The sequence below is a fragment of the Pseudorca crassidens genome, chromosome 10, assembly GCF_039906515.1.
Source record: "Pseudorca crassidens isolate mPseCra1 chromosome 10, mPseCra1.hap1, whole genome shotgun sequence".
Taxonomy (NCBI): domain Eukaryota; kingdom Metazoa; phylum Chordata; class Mammalia; order Artiodactyla; family Delphinidae; genus Pseudorca; species Pseudorca crassidens.
This window is the reverse complement of record NC_090305.1, coordinates 54,501,559-54,517,031: the sequence shown is the minus strand read 5'-3', so window position 1 is coordinate 54,517,031 and position 15,473 is coordinate 54,501,559. Positions and strand designations below refer to the sequence as shown.

At 41.5% G+C, this 15,473-nt stretch overlaps 1 protein-coding gene across 1 annotated transcript in view; it reads left to right on the top strand.

The window, feature by feature from the left end:
* The window catches only part of DYNC1LI1 (dynein cytoplasmic 1 light intermediate chain 1), a 45,995-nt gene that overhangs the window by 13,339 nt on the left and 17,183 nt on the right, over positions 1 to 15,473 (top strand). Inside the window, exons 3-4 of the mRNA XM_067753604.1 lie at positions 9,442 to 9,558; positions 10,296 to 10,526. Coding sequence (XP_067609705.1) covers positions 9,442 to 9,558; positions 10,296 to 10,526 — 348 coding nt within the window. The remainder of the gene's footprint in view (positions 1 to 9,441; positions 9,559 to 10,295; positions 10,527 to 15,473) is intronic.

Below are 15,473 nucleotides of genomic sequence, written 5' to 3'. Positions count from 1 at the left end.
CCCTCCATTCTTTTTCCAAGATCTCGGCTCATCTTTACTATTATTACTCTGAATTCTTTTTCAGGTAGATGGCCTATCTCCACTTCACTTAGTTCTTTTGGGGTGTTATCTTGTTCCTTCATCTGGAACATTTCCCTCTGCCATCTCATTTTCTCTACCTTACTGTGATTGTGGTTTCCATTCTGCAGCCTGCAGGGTTGTAGTTCTTCTTGCTTCTGCTGTCTGCCTCCTGGTGGATGAAGCTGTCTAAGAGGCTTGTGGAGGCTTCCTGGTCAGAGGGACTGGCTGCTGCCTTGGTGGGTGGAGGTGGGTGTTGTCCCTCTGGTGTGCAGGGTTGTGTCAGGGAGTGTGTTTAGTGGGGAGCTGTGTGCTCAGGAAAACTTTAAGTATTAGTCTGTCTGCTGATGGGGGGGGCTGTGTTCCCACCCTGTTGGTTGTTTGGCCTGAAGCATCCCAACACTGGAGCCTACAGGCTGTGGGGAGGGGCCATGTGTTGGTGAGAAAATGGCCGCCTCCAGGAGGGCTCACGCCCCTGAGTACTCCCCAGAACTACTGCTGCCAGTGTCTTTGTCCCCGCAATGAGCCACAGCTGCCCCCCGCCTCTGCAGGAGACCCTGTAATACCAGCAGGTAGGTCTGGTCCAGGTTCTTATGAGGCTACTGCTCTTTTCCCTGGGTCCTGATGTGCATGAAACCTTGTGTGCGCCCTCCAAGAGCGGAGTTTCTGTTTCCCCCAGCCCTGTGGAATTGCTGCAATCAAACCCTGATGGCCGGGCTTCCCTGGTTGTGCAGTGGTTGAGAGTCTGCCTGCCGATGCAGGGGACACGGGTTCGTGCCCGGGTCCGGGAAGATCCCACATGCCGCGAAGCGGCTGGGCCTGTGAGCCATGGCCGCTGGGCCTGCGCGTCCGGAGCCTGTGCTCCGCAACGGGAGAGGCCACAACAGTGAGAGGCCCGCGTACTGAAAAAAAAAAAAAAAACAAACAAACCCTGATGGCCTTCAAAGCCAGATTCTCTGGGACCTTTAACTCCCATTGCCAGACCTGCAGGCTGGGGAGCCTGATGTGGGGCTCAGAACTTTCACTCCTGTAGGAGAACTTCTGTGGTATAATTATTTTTCAGTTTGTGGGTCGCCCATCCGGTGGGTATGGGATTTGATTTTATCGTGATTGTGCCCCCTCTTACTGTCTCATTGTGACTTATTCTTTGTCTTTGGATGTAGGATATCTTTTTTGGTAGGTTCCAGAGTTTTTTTGTTGATGATTGTTCAGCAGTTAGTTGTGATTCTGGTGTTTTTGTAAGAAAAGGTGGGCTCACATTTTTCTACTCTGCCATCTTGTCTTGGAAGCTCTAGTTATGGGTTTTTTTTTTTTTTTTTTTTTGCTGTGCCCCATGGCTTGTGGGATCCTAGTTCCCCCACCAGGGATTGAACCTTGGCCATCAGCAGTGAAAGCATGGGATGCTAACTGCTGCACCACCAGGAAGTTCCCTGATTTGTTTTTAAAACACCTTTAAAATATGCCCTCTTTAAGAAAACCTAATATAGAAATGCACATTTAGATGAACTATTTAGAGAATAATTTTAACATCATCACTAAAGAGTGCTTTGTAGAAGGGCTTTCATCTTAGTCTGTTTAAACAGGAACTCTCTGCTTGTACAGGTATATGTTTACAGATCATTAACTATTTGGCTGGCACCCTTAATGCTGGTGTGTCTGTTTCGCTGCCAGCTGAAGGCTGAGGAATTGAAGATAAAACTTTCTTAAAGTTCATAGATGTTACGTAGGTGCATTCTTTCAGCATTGTTTGAAGCCACACAGGCCCCATTGTCCTACTTGCCACTCTAAAGGTATATTAATTGGATAGAATGAAGTATGTATGTAATTTTTACTTTATTTTACTCATACTATTAGGCTCTGTGTTGTGTTTTCCAAAAATGACTTGGAATTTAATGGCTTTTGTTTATTGAATGGTTAGGCCATTAAAGATGATTTTTAAATGTCCATCAATTCAAAACATAGGCATCCTGAATTTTAACATTTTTCGATCCTTCTAATTGTATAGTAGAATAAAGAGAAGGTTCATGACAGACTTTTTAGTATCTTCAAACTTAGTTCAGCTTGGCTGTGGCAAGGCAGCTGAATACCGACAACTCGGTACAGTGACTAGAAAGTTTTCCTAAGTTTAGTGAAGGAGGTATGTTTTATGATCTGTTATTGATGAGAGGGAGCCGCTTGAATTTCATAGGTATGAGTGATGAATTATTATAGTAGATTGTGGTAAAGGCCCAGGATAAGCAATGACAGATGAGGTATAGTTATGAAAACAGAGACTCCATGTGGTTGTGATTAAGAGATAAGAATGTTGGTAAAGGATCTTCTGTGTATAGGACAGGTGCTATAGAGTGAATGAGTCCCCTCAAATTCATGTTAAAATTCTAACCCCCAATATGATGGCATTAGGAGGTGGGGTCTTTGGCAGATGATCAGGCCATGAAGGTGGAACCCTCATGAATGGGGTTAGGGCCCTTACAAAAGAGATTCCAGAGAGCTCTCTCACCCTTTCTGCCATGTGAGGACACAGTGAGAAAACTGTCCCTGACCCAGGAAGCCAGCCCTTACTAGACACCAAACCTGCCAGCACTTTGATCTTGGACTTCGCAGCCTCCAGAACTGTTAGAAATACATGTCTGTTGTTTAAAGCCACCCAGCCTATGGTGTTTTTGTTATAGCAACCCAGAGAGACTAAGATACGGTTTCTGGTTTTGGCGAGCAAGCAAGCAAGTACCCGTTAAGAATGGGATAATTTCTTTCCTGTAAGCATCTTAGAAGCAAGGACTTTATATCCTGCTTACTGTTAAGATTACTTGCCCAGAGAATATTTGTTGAAAGAAGGGGACAGACGTGACACACTGAAGGAAACACACAAATAAGCTGACACACTACAGTGAAGTATATGAAGTGTGTGGTATGTTGTGGAAGTACAAAGGAGGGTGCTTAACCAGACTTCAATAAGAGAAAGCTTCTTAGAGGAGACTAAACTGAGACAGGAAGGATAAGGTAGGGTTCTCGCACGTGCAGTGAGGGGAGGGGAAGAATGTTCCAGAAAGAAGTGAAAGCATGTGTGAAGATTTAGACTTGAGAGAGCAAGGCCTCTCTGCTGCACTGGAAGAGGTTGTGAGTGGCTGGAGCCTAGCATGCAGGTGGTGGGACATGGTGAGAGATGGGCAGGAAAGGTGAGGGAGCCTTTGCAAGGGACATTGGCCTTTACAGTTTGCCCTTTACTGCGAGAACAGCAGGAAGACCCGTAGGGTTTTTTTCCTGACATTTTATGAAAATTCCCAACATATGGAAAAGTTGAAGGAATTTTACAGTTAATATTCATATACCCAAACCCAGATTCTTCCATTAACATTTAACTATTTTTGCCTTATCATATGTGTCCCACCATGCAACTATGAAAAAAGTGCATTTAAAAGTAAATTGCAGATGTTGGTATATTTCCCTTTAAATACTTCAGCATGAATATCATTAACTAGAATTCCTTTCAGGGTCTTAAGAGGGAGAGTGGCATGATTCAGGAAGATCACTCAGCTGCAGGGTACGGAATGGATTAGAGCGTGGTATGAACTTGGTGAATGTTCACTTTTGAGTGGTATGGTTATATAGTGAGAGAAGAGAACTGGGAGGCCGATGGGTTAAGACAGAGAGAAAAAGCAGTCTAACAAATAATGTGGTTGGAAGATGTGTATAACCCTAGAACAAGACTATATCTTTGCAAATACCTCAGATGAGATTTCTGGAAATAGTAGGTAACAAATGAGATTTTGTTTACAGAGTATGTCTTCATTGGCCTCTGTAGACCTTTCAGGAAATCTGTTTTCAGATGTCTGCATTTGCCATCAAGACAAATCATGTCAGAGTTCATTTAGGTGTAAAAAAAAAAAAAAGGTGACAGCAACAGAAAATGGTCATTATAATTGAGACTTAAGACTTATTTTAAAATGTGTAGAATATGAATGTTTAATTTTCAACCATCTGTAACTTCCAAATGTCATTAAAGTTGAAGACGGGAGAAATTTTGTTCCCAGAAAGACTTTGTTTCGGCAAGCAAAGTGCGTCTTCAAGCATCTTGAGAATCTTCTTTGTTAGTTAGGTTTAGAATATTCTTGAGAATAAGATATTCTTCTGTTTTTCTTCCCTCGTTGTATTTTCTTCTGAGGACAAAGGGGAGTTGCACTCTTGAGAAGGTTGACTTGGATTCTCTTGGGAGATTTGGATTACTGTCACCATGTTCCCACAGTCTTTGTTGACTGTGGCCTGGCCTCAGTTTCCTCATCTCTAAGTAGAGAGGATGTCGTTAGAGTTCCTTATAACCTGTGTGTGTTTATGAAATGTTCTTTATCCTCATTGTGAACACTTGTAATTTGTTACCAGAAATGAGAAATTTCAAATCACAGAATGGGAGGAAAAAATCTCTAACTACCATATTTACCATATAAAAATCTCTAACTACCATATTTACCGTATTCCATTTATTTGACAGTATACTCTTTTTTTCCAAATTTAATGTTGTAAAATTTTTCTTAAAATGGGTCCCCAAGGGCTTCCCTGGTGGTGCAGTGGTTGAGAGACCGCCTGCCGATGCAGGGGACATGGGTTCGTGCCCCAGTCCGGGAAGATCCCACATGCCGTGGAGCGGCTGGGCCCGTGAGCCATGACCACTGAGCCTGCGCGTCCGGAGCCTGTGCTCCGCAACGGGAGAGGCCACAACAGTGAGAGGCCCACGTACCGCAAAAAAAACAAAAAGGGTCCCCAAGGTTTAAAATTCCAGGAGAGAAGAAATTAGTATAGTAAAACAAACTTCTTTCCCAATCCTTAGAGGTAGAATCAGGAGAATGGGAACATAACCATCCATCACTCAGAGGCTGCCCCCAGAGAGGAATGCATTAAATCATTTTTCTTTTTCTTCTGAAAATAAGTGACCCCTGGAAGCAGGAATGTCTTATTCTTTTGTCATAATACAAAAATAATAAGCAGTATGTTTAATAGTCTTCTAAAGATTTAATTATTGTTTATTTGTTGTATATTGGAAAGAGGGTGCTTTGGAGTTCAATTCAGATTCTGGCCTTGTCATTTCCTACCTGTTTGAGACTTTGGATAAGATACTTTAACAATTCTGAGCCCCAGGTATCCTCAAATGGGAGGTAATCATCATTCCGCTAGAGTTGTGGTTGTGTTGGAATTACTGCTGGTTAGATGCATACGGTAGGCACTGTGTGTTTGCTGCTCCTGCTGCTTCCATAGAGATGGAAGCAGAAGCCAATGATGGTTCTGTTTGACTAGGCTGTGGGCAAAGGGAGGTAAACTACAGTCCTTTAATTTTTCTTATATAGAAGCACATTGATGGACTTGAAATTTCATCCCTTTTCTGTCCTGACTTCTGAGGCTTTTGCATTAATGCACACTAAAGTTTAAAAACCCTCCCAGGACTTCCCTAGCAGTCCAGTGCTTAAGACTCCGTGCTGGGACTTCCCTGGTGGCACAGTGGTTAAGAACCCGCCTGCCAGTGCAGGGGACACGGGTTCTAGCCCTGGTCTGGAAAGATCCCACATGCCATGGAGCAGCTAAACCTGTGTGCCACAGCTGCTGAGCCTGCACTCTAGAGCCCACGAGCCACAACTACTGAGCCCACATGCCACAACTACTGAAGCATGTGCGCCTAGAACCCATGCTCCACAACAAGAGAAGCCCGTGCGCTGCAACGAAGAGTGGCCCCTGCTCGCTGCAACTAGAGAAAGCCCACGTGCAGCAACAAAGGACCAACGCAGCCAAAAATAAATAAATAAATAAAATTTATTAAAAAAAAAAAAAAAGACTCCGTGCTTCCACTGCAGGGGGCATGGGTTTAACCCCTGATCGGGGAACTAAGATCCCGTATGCCGCAGGGCACGGCCAAAAAAAAAAAAAAGAACCCTCCCTAAGTGGGTAAGGGGACAGAATTTGTATTTGTTCATTCAGGGATTTGTGAAACTTGTATTAATATCTTGGCATATTTTTTTGTTGTTTGAGACATCTATCAGTGGCTACTGTGTAGGAGGATTAGGAATATACTTTTCACTATGAAGAGTTAATAGGCACTGGAGATGCAGCAGTTAGCAAAACACAAAAATGCCTGTTCCTCTGGAGTTTTGGGGGGTAGGGAGTGACTAAGCAAAAAAAAGAAAAAGCCGTATTATGTTAGTAAGTTCAATGGAGAAAAAACAAGAAGCAGTAGGGGTGTTGGGAGGTTGTGATTTTATTGATTGATTGATTGAGGTTGTGATTTTAAATGAGGTGATTAGGGACAACAGCCTACCTGAGGAAGTGATATTTGAGGGAAGTTACGAAGAAGCTTAGGTAACACATAGAAGAGTATGTTCTAAATAGAGGGAACAGTGGATAAGGGCCTTGATGTGGGACTCTTTTATTAATAATTATGTAAGTGAATGTTTGGGGGGAAAATGCAAGATAATGATATTAATACTTCTGTGCATATTGAAATGTGAGTTATTTATGGGACATCCAAATAATGACGACTAGTAAGTAGTTCAGGAGAGACTGAGGCTGGAAAGAAGTCTGTGAGTCACCAGATTATAGGTGGTATTGAAGTCTTGTGTGGAGATTCCCCTAGAATTATATGTAGAGCGAGAAGAATAGAGGTCTGAAGAAGGAACCCTGGGAGACACAAATGTTGGGGGTGGGGGTGGAAGCTTGCAAGGAAGACTTAGGACCAACCACCTAAAGGTAAGTGGTAGAACAGGAGGGGTGGCGCGACTGTAGCTGTGGCAAGGGAGGGTCTTCTCTGCCCTCTGTGTTTCCCTTAACCTCGCTGCCAGCTCCCAGCCAAATCAGCCTTTGAGTTCAGCTGTCGCATCACACCACTAATACTTTAGTTAAGGCCTACCTCATTTCTTGCTAGGACTCCAGTAATTGTCTATTATCTAGTCTCCTTACTCCCAAACCTACCCTTGTCAGTCACTCTTCCACACTTCTGTGATAGCAATCTTCCTAAAATACCTAAATACTGCCAGTGACTCTTCAGGATAAAGCCTAACCATCTCAGCCTGGCATAGGATGCCCTTTGTGATCTGGCATTCCCTTTTTATTCTCACTTTCTGGCTCCTTTTCCCCCTTACATTCTGAATTTCATGCATTCAAATTATCTGTCCCTTCTAGAAGGACACTTCTTTGTCTCCAGGCCTCTGTATATGCTTTCCTACTTCCTGGAATGACTAACTCTCTGTGGTTCATTAACACTACAAGATCTGGCTGAAGTGTTACTTTCTGTGCAAAGCCCTTTTTGACTTCCAAGCAAATCCAGGATCTTCCCTTTGGTCTGGTTTCCTGCTTGTTGCACATCTCTAGTGCAGTCCTAATGACAGTATCTTGAAATTTTCTTCTGTTTGTTTTCCCTCTCCAATTTATGAGCTCCTAGGACAGCAACTTTGACCCGTGGGTCTTTGTAATCCTAGCGCTTGGCTTAGTGTAGTAAACGTCTAAGTGACATCTAAACGTCTGAGTTCTCAAAGTGTGGTCCTTGGACCAGCTGCATCAGCAACAGCGGAAACTTGTTAGAAATGCAGATGCATGGGCCCCACCCCAGACTTACTGACTCAGAAAGCCAGGAGGTGAGGCCCAGCAGTCTGTTTTAACAAGCCCCCCAGGTTATCCTGATGCTTTTTTTTTTTTTTTTGCGGTACGCAGGCCTCTCACTGTTGTGGCCTCTCCGGTTGCAGAGCACAGGCTCCGGACACGCAGGCTCAGTGGCCATGGCTCACGGGCCCAGCCGCTCCGCGGCATGTGGGATCTTCCCGGACCGGGGCACGAACCCGTGTCCCCTGCATCGGCAGGCGGACTCTCAACCACTGCGCCACCAGGGAAGCCCTCCTGATGCATTTTTGAGAACCATTACTCCAGTGAAATGAATGATGGTCAGCATTCACTGGGGAGGAGTTTCCACCACGGTGAAAAGCCCGCGCACCGCATCAAAGAGTAGCCCCCACTTGCCACAACTAGAGAAAGCCCATGCGCAGCAACGAAGACCCAACGCAGCCTAAATGAATAAATATAATGAATTAAAAAAAAGTATTTATGTATTTTATTTTTCACTGGTTAACCTTATGATGTCCATTTTAAGCATGATCATAATGGAACTCATGTCATTATCATAGATATTCCTGTTTTCAACCCAGTCTGTATTTTGATGGACCATTTTAATGGTTCACTGCAAAAATAGTACTGAAAAGTAAATACTCATTTAATGGCAAGTTCTTTATTGCTTAGTTAAGTCTATACTTACTGCTGTGAAATGTTGGAAATGGTTCAGAACCATTCTGACCAGTACAGTTGAAAATAGCACTGACTGCTCTGGGACACTTTCTTTTGAGTTTGGCATACCTATGTGGCCACTCTCTTCTCTGTTCCGTCTGCATCACTTGGCCTCAGCTTGGTACCAGAAGGTTGATAAACACCATTGCAGAGGTGGGTACTGCAATTTTCTGACAGCGTTTAGATATAAAGATAGTTATTCAGAAGATCCAGGACATATAGAATTTTTTAAGTGCTTAACATGAAAATGAAAATAACTTTTAAATTCTCAGAGAACTCATGAGTCTTCAGAAATAAGTCCTTAGATCCAAGAAACTCATCTTTATTAAGTACCAATAACACAATATTGCCAATAACAAAATAAGTCCATGAAATAGTAACATGTAGTATTTAAATAAATTCACAATATAAAAGAAACTCACCAAAACATTGACTAGCTAGCCTAGTTTTAAACTTTTAAAATTTGTGCCAAGTTTAAATCACATGATTTCTTGCTATTAATATTTTTTAAGTCTACATTTTATTTTTGTCTATTCTGCATTCTCTCTGCCCTTGTTTTTGCCCAACTCACTATCCCCAATCCTCACTCCTCTCCTTTGCGCATATTTCTTACGGCTTCATGGTTTTGGTGAGGCTACAGTCACAGTTCCCTGCCCAGGTCAGTTTTTATGTATTATCCTTCCTCCATGAGTGGCCCTTAGGTATGCACATAACCCCAGCTGGGCCAACTAAGAGTCTTTACTTGAGAGTCTTCAGACTGAAAACTGACAGAGAGTCTTTTGTTCCTTGTAGATTAAATGAGGATGGCATAAGAGTTGAGCCTCCTGAAAAATACCCATAGAGGAAGCCATTTGTAATAGGATAAAATGAGACTTAACAAGAGGAGCAGAGATACCAAGGGAGAGAGAATCCTGGAGGTGAAGTCTGCATCTTCACCTGTATAATTACCTAGTTATTTTCCATCAAATTACCCTTTTGGTTGAAGCTCGTTCCAGTTGGGTTTTCTCTTGGCACACTAGAAAGCATTCTTTAATAATCCATATTATAATTTTAAAGATTTGTCCTTTTTTACAGGTGAAGATGGAGCTGGAAAAACAAGCTTAATAAGAAAAATTCAGGGAATAGAGGAGTACAAGAAAGGAAGAGGATTGGAATATTTGTACTTAAATGTTCATGATGAAGACAGGGATGGTGAGTGTCGTTTATTTGTAATGTAAGTTTACTGAAGTCTTTCCAAGTTGCACTGCTGTCCATATTAATATTAGTCTTTGACTTTTCTTAGTGTGTCATTTTTTACTAGGAGACCTACTGTGTCATGCCAGTCAGTAAATAGTTATGTTAGGGCATACTTTTATTGGTTTGAGATTGGGATTCATATAGTGGTATTTTTAAACGTCTTAAGGTATTGGTGTGCAGACTTTAGCTTTCTTGCTAACCTTGAAGAATCTCAAATTTTCAGTTCATTTTCCCTCCGATAGTGAAATAGTAGTATCCTATGATTGTTTTGCCCTCTTTTTACCATCGTCTCATTTTTCGACATGAAAGTGTCATTTACTCCCCAGCTTTTCTTATCTGATCAGCCATTTTTTTCTTCTATAGATCACTTGCCTTCTCATTTTCGTATATAATATCTTGAATATGCATGGCTCTATCTGCTGATGGTAAGAATAGAAACATGTTATTCAGTCTGTGGTTTGGGATTGAGAAATATGAAGTAGAGGATGCTGATTTTCTGTGTTGGCAGTTAAATCATTTTCTTGAGTATGCATTAGGACTTTACTGAATTGGTAGATGTAACCCAAGTAGGTGAACCTTGCCAAAGGAGACATCTCCTGTGGAGATGCCTTAAAATACCAAGTAGTATTGTTAGTTGGATGATGAAATGACTTTATCCTGTTGCCTTGGTAACTTTCTTTTGTCTGTTGTAGATCAAACAAGATGTAATGTATGGATCTTGGATGGAGACCCGTATCACAAAGGCCTCCTTAAATTTTCACTGGATGCCATTTCTCTGAAGGACACTCTAGTTACGTTGGTTGTTGATATGTCAAAGCCTTGGACTGCTTTGGATTCTTTACAGAAATGGGCAAGTGTTGTTAGAGAACATATTGACAAATTGAAAATTCCTCCTGAAGAAATGAAAGAAATGGAACAAAAGTGTGAGTAGTCTAGAAAATAGATTTCAAAGACAAAATATCCTAGCTGACTATCAGAATTGTCAGGAACTTTTGACTTTGAATAAGGTTTAATGAAGGAAACTCAGTGAGAGTACTGCTTTTGAAATTCAGTTTGAATGATGTGCTGTTTTAATATAGTTTTACATTGGAAACATACACATAACGGCAGACTCTTTAGTAGAGGCGCCTTTTCTTCTTTGCCAAAAGGCCGTATGTGTTCATTTTGGAAAGCGGGTTTTCAGGATAAAAAAATCTGAATCTTTCTTCAGCTGCTCATTTTCAGTAGTCTCGTTTCTTGATAAGTAGAGCAATCTTTATTAACCTTGTCAAAATGAAGTATGTCCATAAAGATGTTGAGTAACAACATAAATATAAAGATGTTAAGCTGGTTTTATGATTTACAAAGTACATAATATATTTTGTACGTGCCCATGTAAGTTGGAAATTTTCATGGAAATTATGAAAATGATACGGGTCATTTCTAACAAGTTGTAAGCCACTTGTCACAGTTCTTAATTTCACTGAGAGCTCTTCATATGTCAGTGTTGCACTTTGCTTAAGAAAATATACAGATGGTATGCTGCTGTTCTTTGCTATTGTTAGCTGATAACTTTTAGGGGAAATTTGACAGCTTACTGGAATTTATATGCACGGAAACAGTAAAAACTTAAGAGAATGTATGTCCTAAATTATTGAAAAGGATGTCTAACTGCTTTTAATCTATACCTTTTTTTCCTTGTTGGCCATTACCTCTGGGGCTTTTCTCCCCCCTCTCAAAATTTATTCTATAGCAGTCAGTGGTTTTCAGTGTGTGGTCCTAAGACCAGCAGCATCAGTATCAGTACAGTTGAGAGCTTGTGAGAAATACACATTCTCAGGCCCTTTCCCAGACTGCTGAATCAGAAACTGCTGAAATCTGGTGCATGCTGTAACTTGAGAACCAATTAGATTTCAGCCTCTGATTTGAAGGGTAATAGCTACCAGAGCTGCTAAAGGTATACGCATGCCCCTCTGTTCCTGGTGGAATCATGCTCAACTGTTCAAGATTCCCTCCTCCTGACCCCATGTAAGTTCAGGACAGTTTTCCTTCTTTGTGGCTCTGTATAATATTCCCCCATATACTGTTTTAATCCTGTGCTGTGGATAATTTGTTTCCAAATTGGTTGTTTTGCCTTTAAACATGAAAATCAGTTGTATGGAAATCGCTGTGTGTGTGTATCTGTCACTGGTCCCTTAAGAATTCCTTGAAGAGTAATTACTAAATCAAAGTATACATTGTTAACGCTCTTGGTGTATTCACATTAACTTTTTTTTATTCAAACAGAAAATCACAAAAATTATAATCATCCTCATCAGTTCACTCAGTCCCATGTAATTAATTTTTTTTCATCTTGATCTTTTGTTAGCACTTTTATGAATCCATCAGTTTTCCATTAGAGTTCTGAAAATGCTCATTCATTCAGTTCAGCAGTATAGTCAGTTACCAGAAACCTGTATTGTCAGAGTCTTTTCCATGAATTCCTTGAAGATGAAACCCTTTTATAAGAACATTTTTGCAAAAGCATCAGAGTACACCCGGAACTCTCCGTAAATGACAAAAGACTTAAAAATGACCACGGTTAAAGATTTGATGAGGGCTTCCCTGGTGGCGTAGTGGTTGAGAGTCCGCCTGCCGATGCAGGGGATGTGGGTTCGTGCCCCGGTCCGGGAAGATCCCACATGTCACAGAGCGGCTGGGCCCGTGAGCCATGGCCGCTAAGCCTGTGCATCCGGAGTCTGTGCTCCGCAACGGGAGAGGCCACAGCAGTGAGAGGCCCGCGTACTGCCAAAAAAAAAAAAAAGAAGGAGCAATCATGAGGCTGACAATCCCCTAGACAACAAAACTCTGAAAGAGGCAGGCATCCTTGAGGCCCCAGCTCCTACTGGAGGATCCTTAAAAAGAAAAAAAAGAAAAAAAAAGATTTGATGAAAGTTCATAATAATGCAATTGACAAGGAAATTCAGTTATTTCTGAGATATACATTTTAAATAACTAGAATTATGACTTATAACATTATACCAGAACATATAAGATTTCTAGAAATTTCATGTAGTGTCTGAAACATTTATATTAACATATTTCCATACAAATAACCCAAAGAAAGTTTAGTGTTAGTTTTTTTGTTTGTTTTTGGTTTTTTATACTGCAGGTTCTTATTAGTCATCAATTTTATACACATCAGTGTATACATGTCAATCCCAATCGCCCAATTCAGCACACCACCATCCCCACCCACCGTGGTTTTCCCCCCTCGGTGTCCATACGTTTGTTCTCTACATCTGTGTCTCAACTTCTGCCCTGCAAACCAGTTCATCTGTACCGTCTTTCTAGGTTCCACATACATGCGTTAATATACAATATTTGTTTTTCTCTTTCTGACTTACTTCACTCTGTATGACAGTCTCTAGATCCATCCACGTCTCAACAAATGACTCAATTTCGTTCTTTTTATGGCTGAGTAATATTCCATTGTATATATGTACCATTGTATATATGTAATATTCCATTGTATATATGTACCACATCTTCTTTATCCATTTGGTATTTAGGTTGCTTCCATGACCTGGCTGTTGTAAATAGTGCTGCAATGAACATTGGGGTGCATGTGTCTTTTTGAATTATGGTTTTCTCTGGGTATATGCCCAGTAGTGGGATTGCTGGATCATATGGTAATTCTATTTTTAGTTTTTTTTTTTTTTTTTTGGCGGTACACGGGCCTCTCACTGTTGTGGCCTCTCCCGTTGCGGAGCACAGGCTCTGGATACGCAGGCTCAGCGGCCATGGCTCACGGGCCCAGCTGCTCCGCGGCCTGTGGGATCTTCCCGGACCGGGGCATGAACCCGTGTCCCCTGCATCGGCAGGCGAACTCTCAACCACTGCGCCACCAGGGAAGCCTTATTTTTAGTTTTTTAAGGAACCTCCATACTGTTCTCCATAGTGGCTGTATCAATTACATTCCCACCAACAGTGCAAGAGGGTTCCCTTTTCTCCACACCCTCTCCAGCATTTGTTGTTTGTAGATTTTCTGATGATGCCCATTCTAACTGGTGTGAGGTGATACCTCATTGTAGTTTTGATTTGCATTTCTCTAATTATTAGTGATGTTGAGCAGCTTTTCATGTGTTTCTTGGCCATCTTTATGTCTTCTTAGGAGAAATGTCTATTTAGGTCTTCTGCCCATTTTTGGATTGGGTTGTTTGTTTCTTTAATATTGAGCTGCATGAGCTGTTTATATATTTTGGAGATTAATCCTTTGTCCGTGGATTCGTTGCGAATATTTTCTCCCATTCTGAGGGTTGTCTTTTCATCTTGTTTATGGTTTCCTTTGCTGTGCAAAAGCTTTGAAGTTTCATTAGGTCCCATTTGTTTATTTTTGTTTTTATTTCCATAACTCTAGGAGGTGGATCAAAAAAGATCTTGCTGTGATTTATGTCAAAGAGTGTTCTTCCTATGTTTTCCTCTAAGAGTTTTATAGTGTCCGGTCTTACATTTAGGTCTCAAATCCATCTCTTGAGTTTATTTTTGTGTGTGGTGTTAGGGAGTGTTCTAATTTCATTCTTTTACATGTAGCTGTCCAGTTTTCCCAGCACCACTTATTGAAGAGACTGTCTTTTCTCCATTGAATATCTTTGCCTTCTTTGTCATAGATTAGTTGACCATAGGTGCGTGGGTTAATCTCTGGACTTTCTATCTTGTTCCATTGATCTGTGTTTCTGTTTTTGTGCCAGTACCATATTGTCTTGATTACTGTAGCTTTGTAGTATAGTCTGAAGTCAGGGAGTCTGATTCCTCCAGCTCTGTTTTTTTCCCTCAAGACTGCTTTGGCTATTCGGGGTCTTTTGTGTCTCCATACAAATTTTGTTTTTTGTTTTTTTTTTTTTTGCGGTACGCGGGCCTCTCACCGCCGTGGCCTCTCCCGTTGCGGAGCACAGGCTCCGGACGCCCAGGCCCAGCGGCCATGGCTCACGGGCCCAGCCGCTCTGTGGCATGCGGGATCCTCCCGGACCGGGGCACGAACCCGCGTCCCCCGCATCGGCAGGCGGACTCTCAACCACTGCGCCACCAGGGAAGCCTTATTTTTAGTTTTTTAAGGAACCTCCATACTGTTCTCCATAGTGGCTGTATCAATTACATTCCCACCAACAGTGCAAGAGGGTTCCCTTTTCTCCACACCCTCTCCAGCATTTGTTGTTTGTAGATTTTCTGATGATGCCCATTCTAACTGGTGTGAGGTGATACCTCATTGTAGTTTTGATTTGCATTTCTCTAATTATTAGTGATGTTGAGCAGCTTTTCATGTGTTTCTTGGCCATCTTTATGTCTTCTTAGGAGAAATGTCTATTTAGGTCTTCTGCCCATTTTTGGATTGGGTTGTTTGTTTCTTTAATATTGAGCTGCATGAGCTGTTTATATATTTTGGAGATTAATCCTTTGTCCGTGGATTCGTTGCGAATATTTTCTCCCATTCTGAGGGTTGTCTTTTCATCTTGTTTATGGTTTCCTTTGCTGTGCAAAAGCTTTGAAGTTTCATTAGGTCCCATTTGTTTATTTTTGTTTTTATTTCCATAACTCTAGGAGGTGGATCAAAAAAGATCTTGCTGTGATTTATGTCAAAGAGTGTTCTTCCTATGTTTTCCTCTAAGAGTTTTATAGTGTCCGGTCTTACATTTAGGTCTCAAATCCATCTCTTGAGTTTATTTTTGTGTGTGGTGTTAGGGAGTGTTCTAATTTCATTCTTTTACGTGTAGCTGTCCAGTTTTCCCAGCACCACTTATTGAAGAGACTGTCTTTTCTCCATTGAATATCTTTGCCTTCTTTGTCATAGATTAGTTGACCATAGGTGCGTGGGTTAATCTCTGGACTTTCTATCTTGTTCCATTGATCTGTGT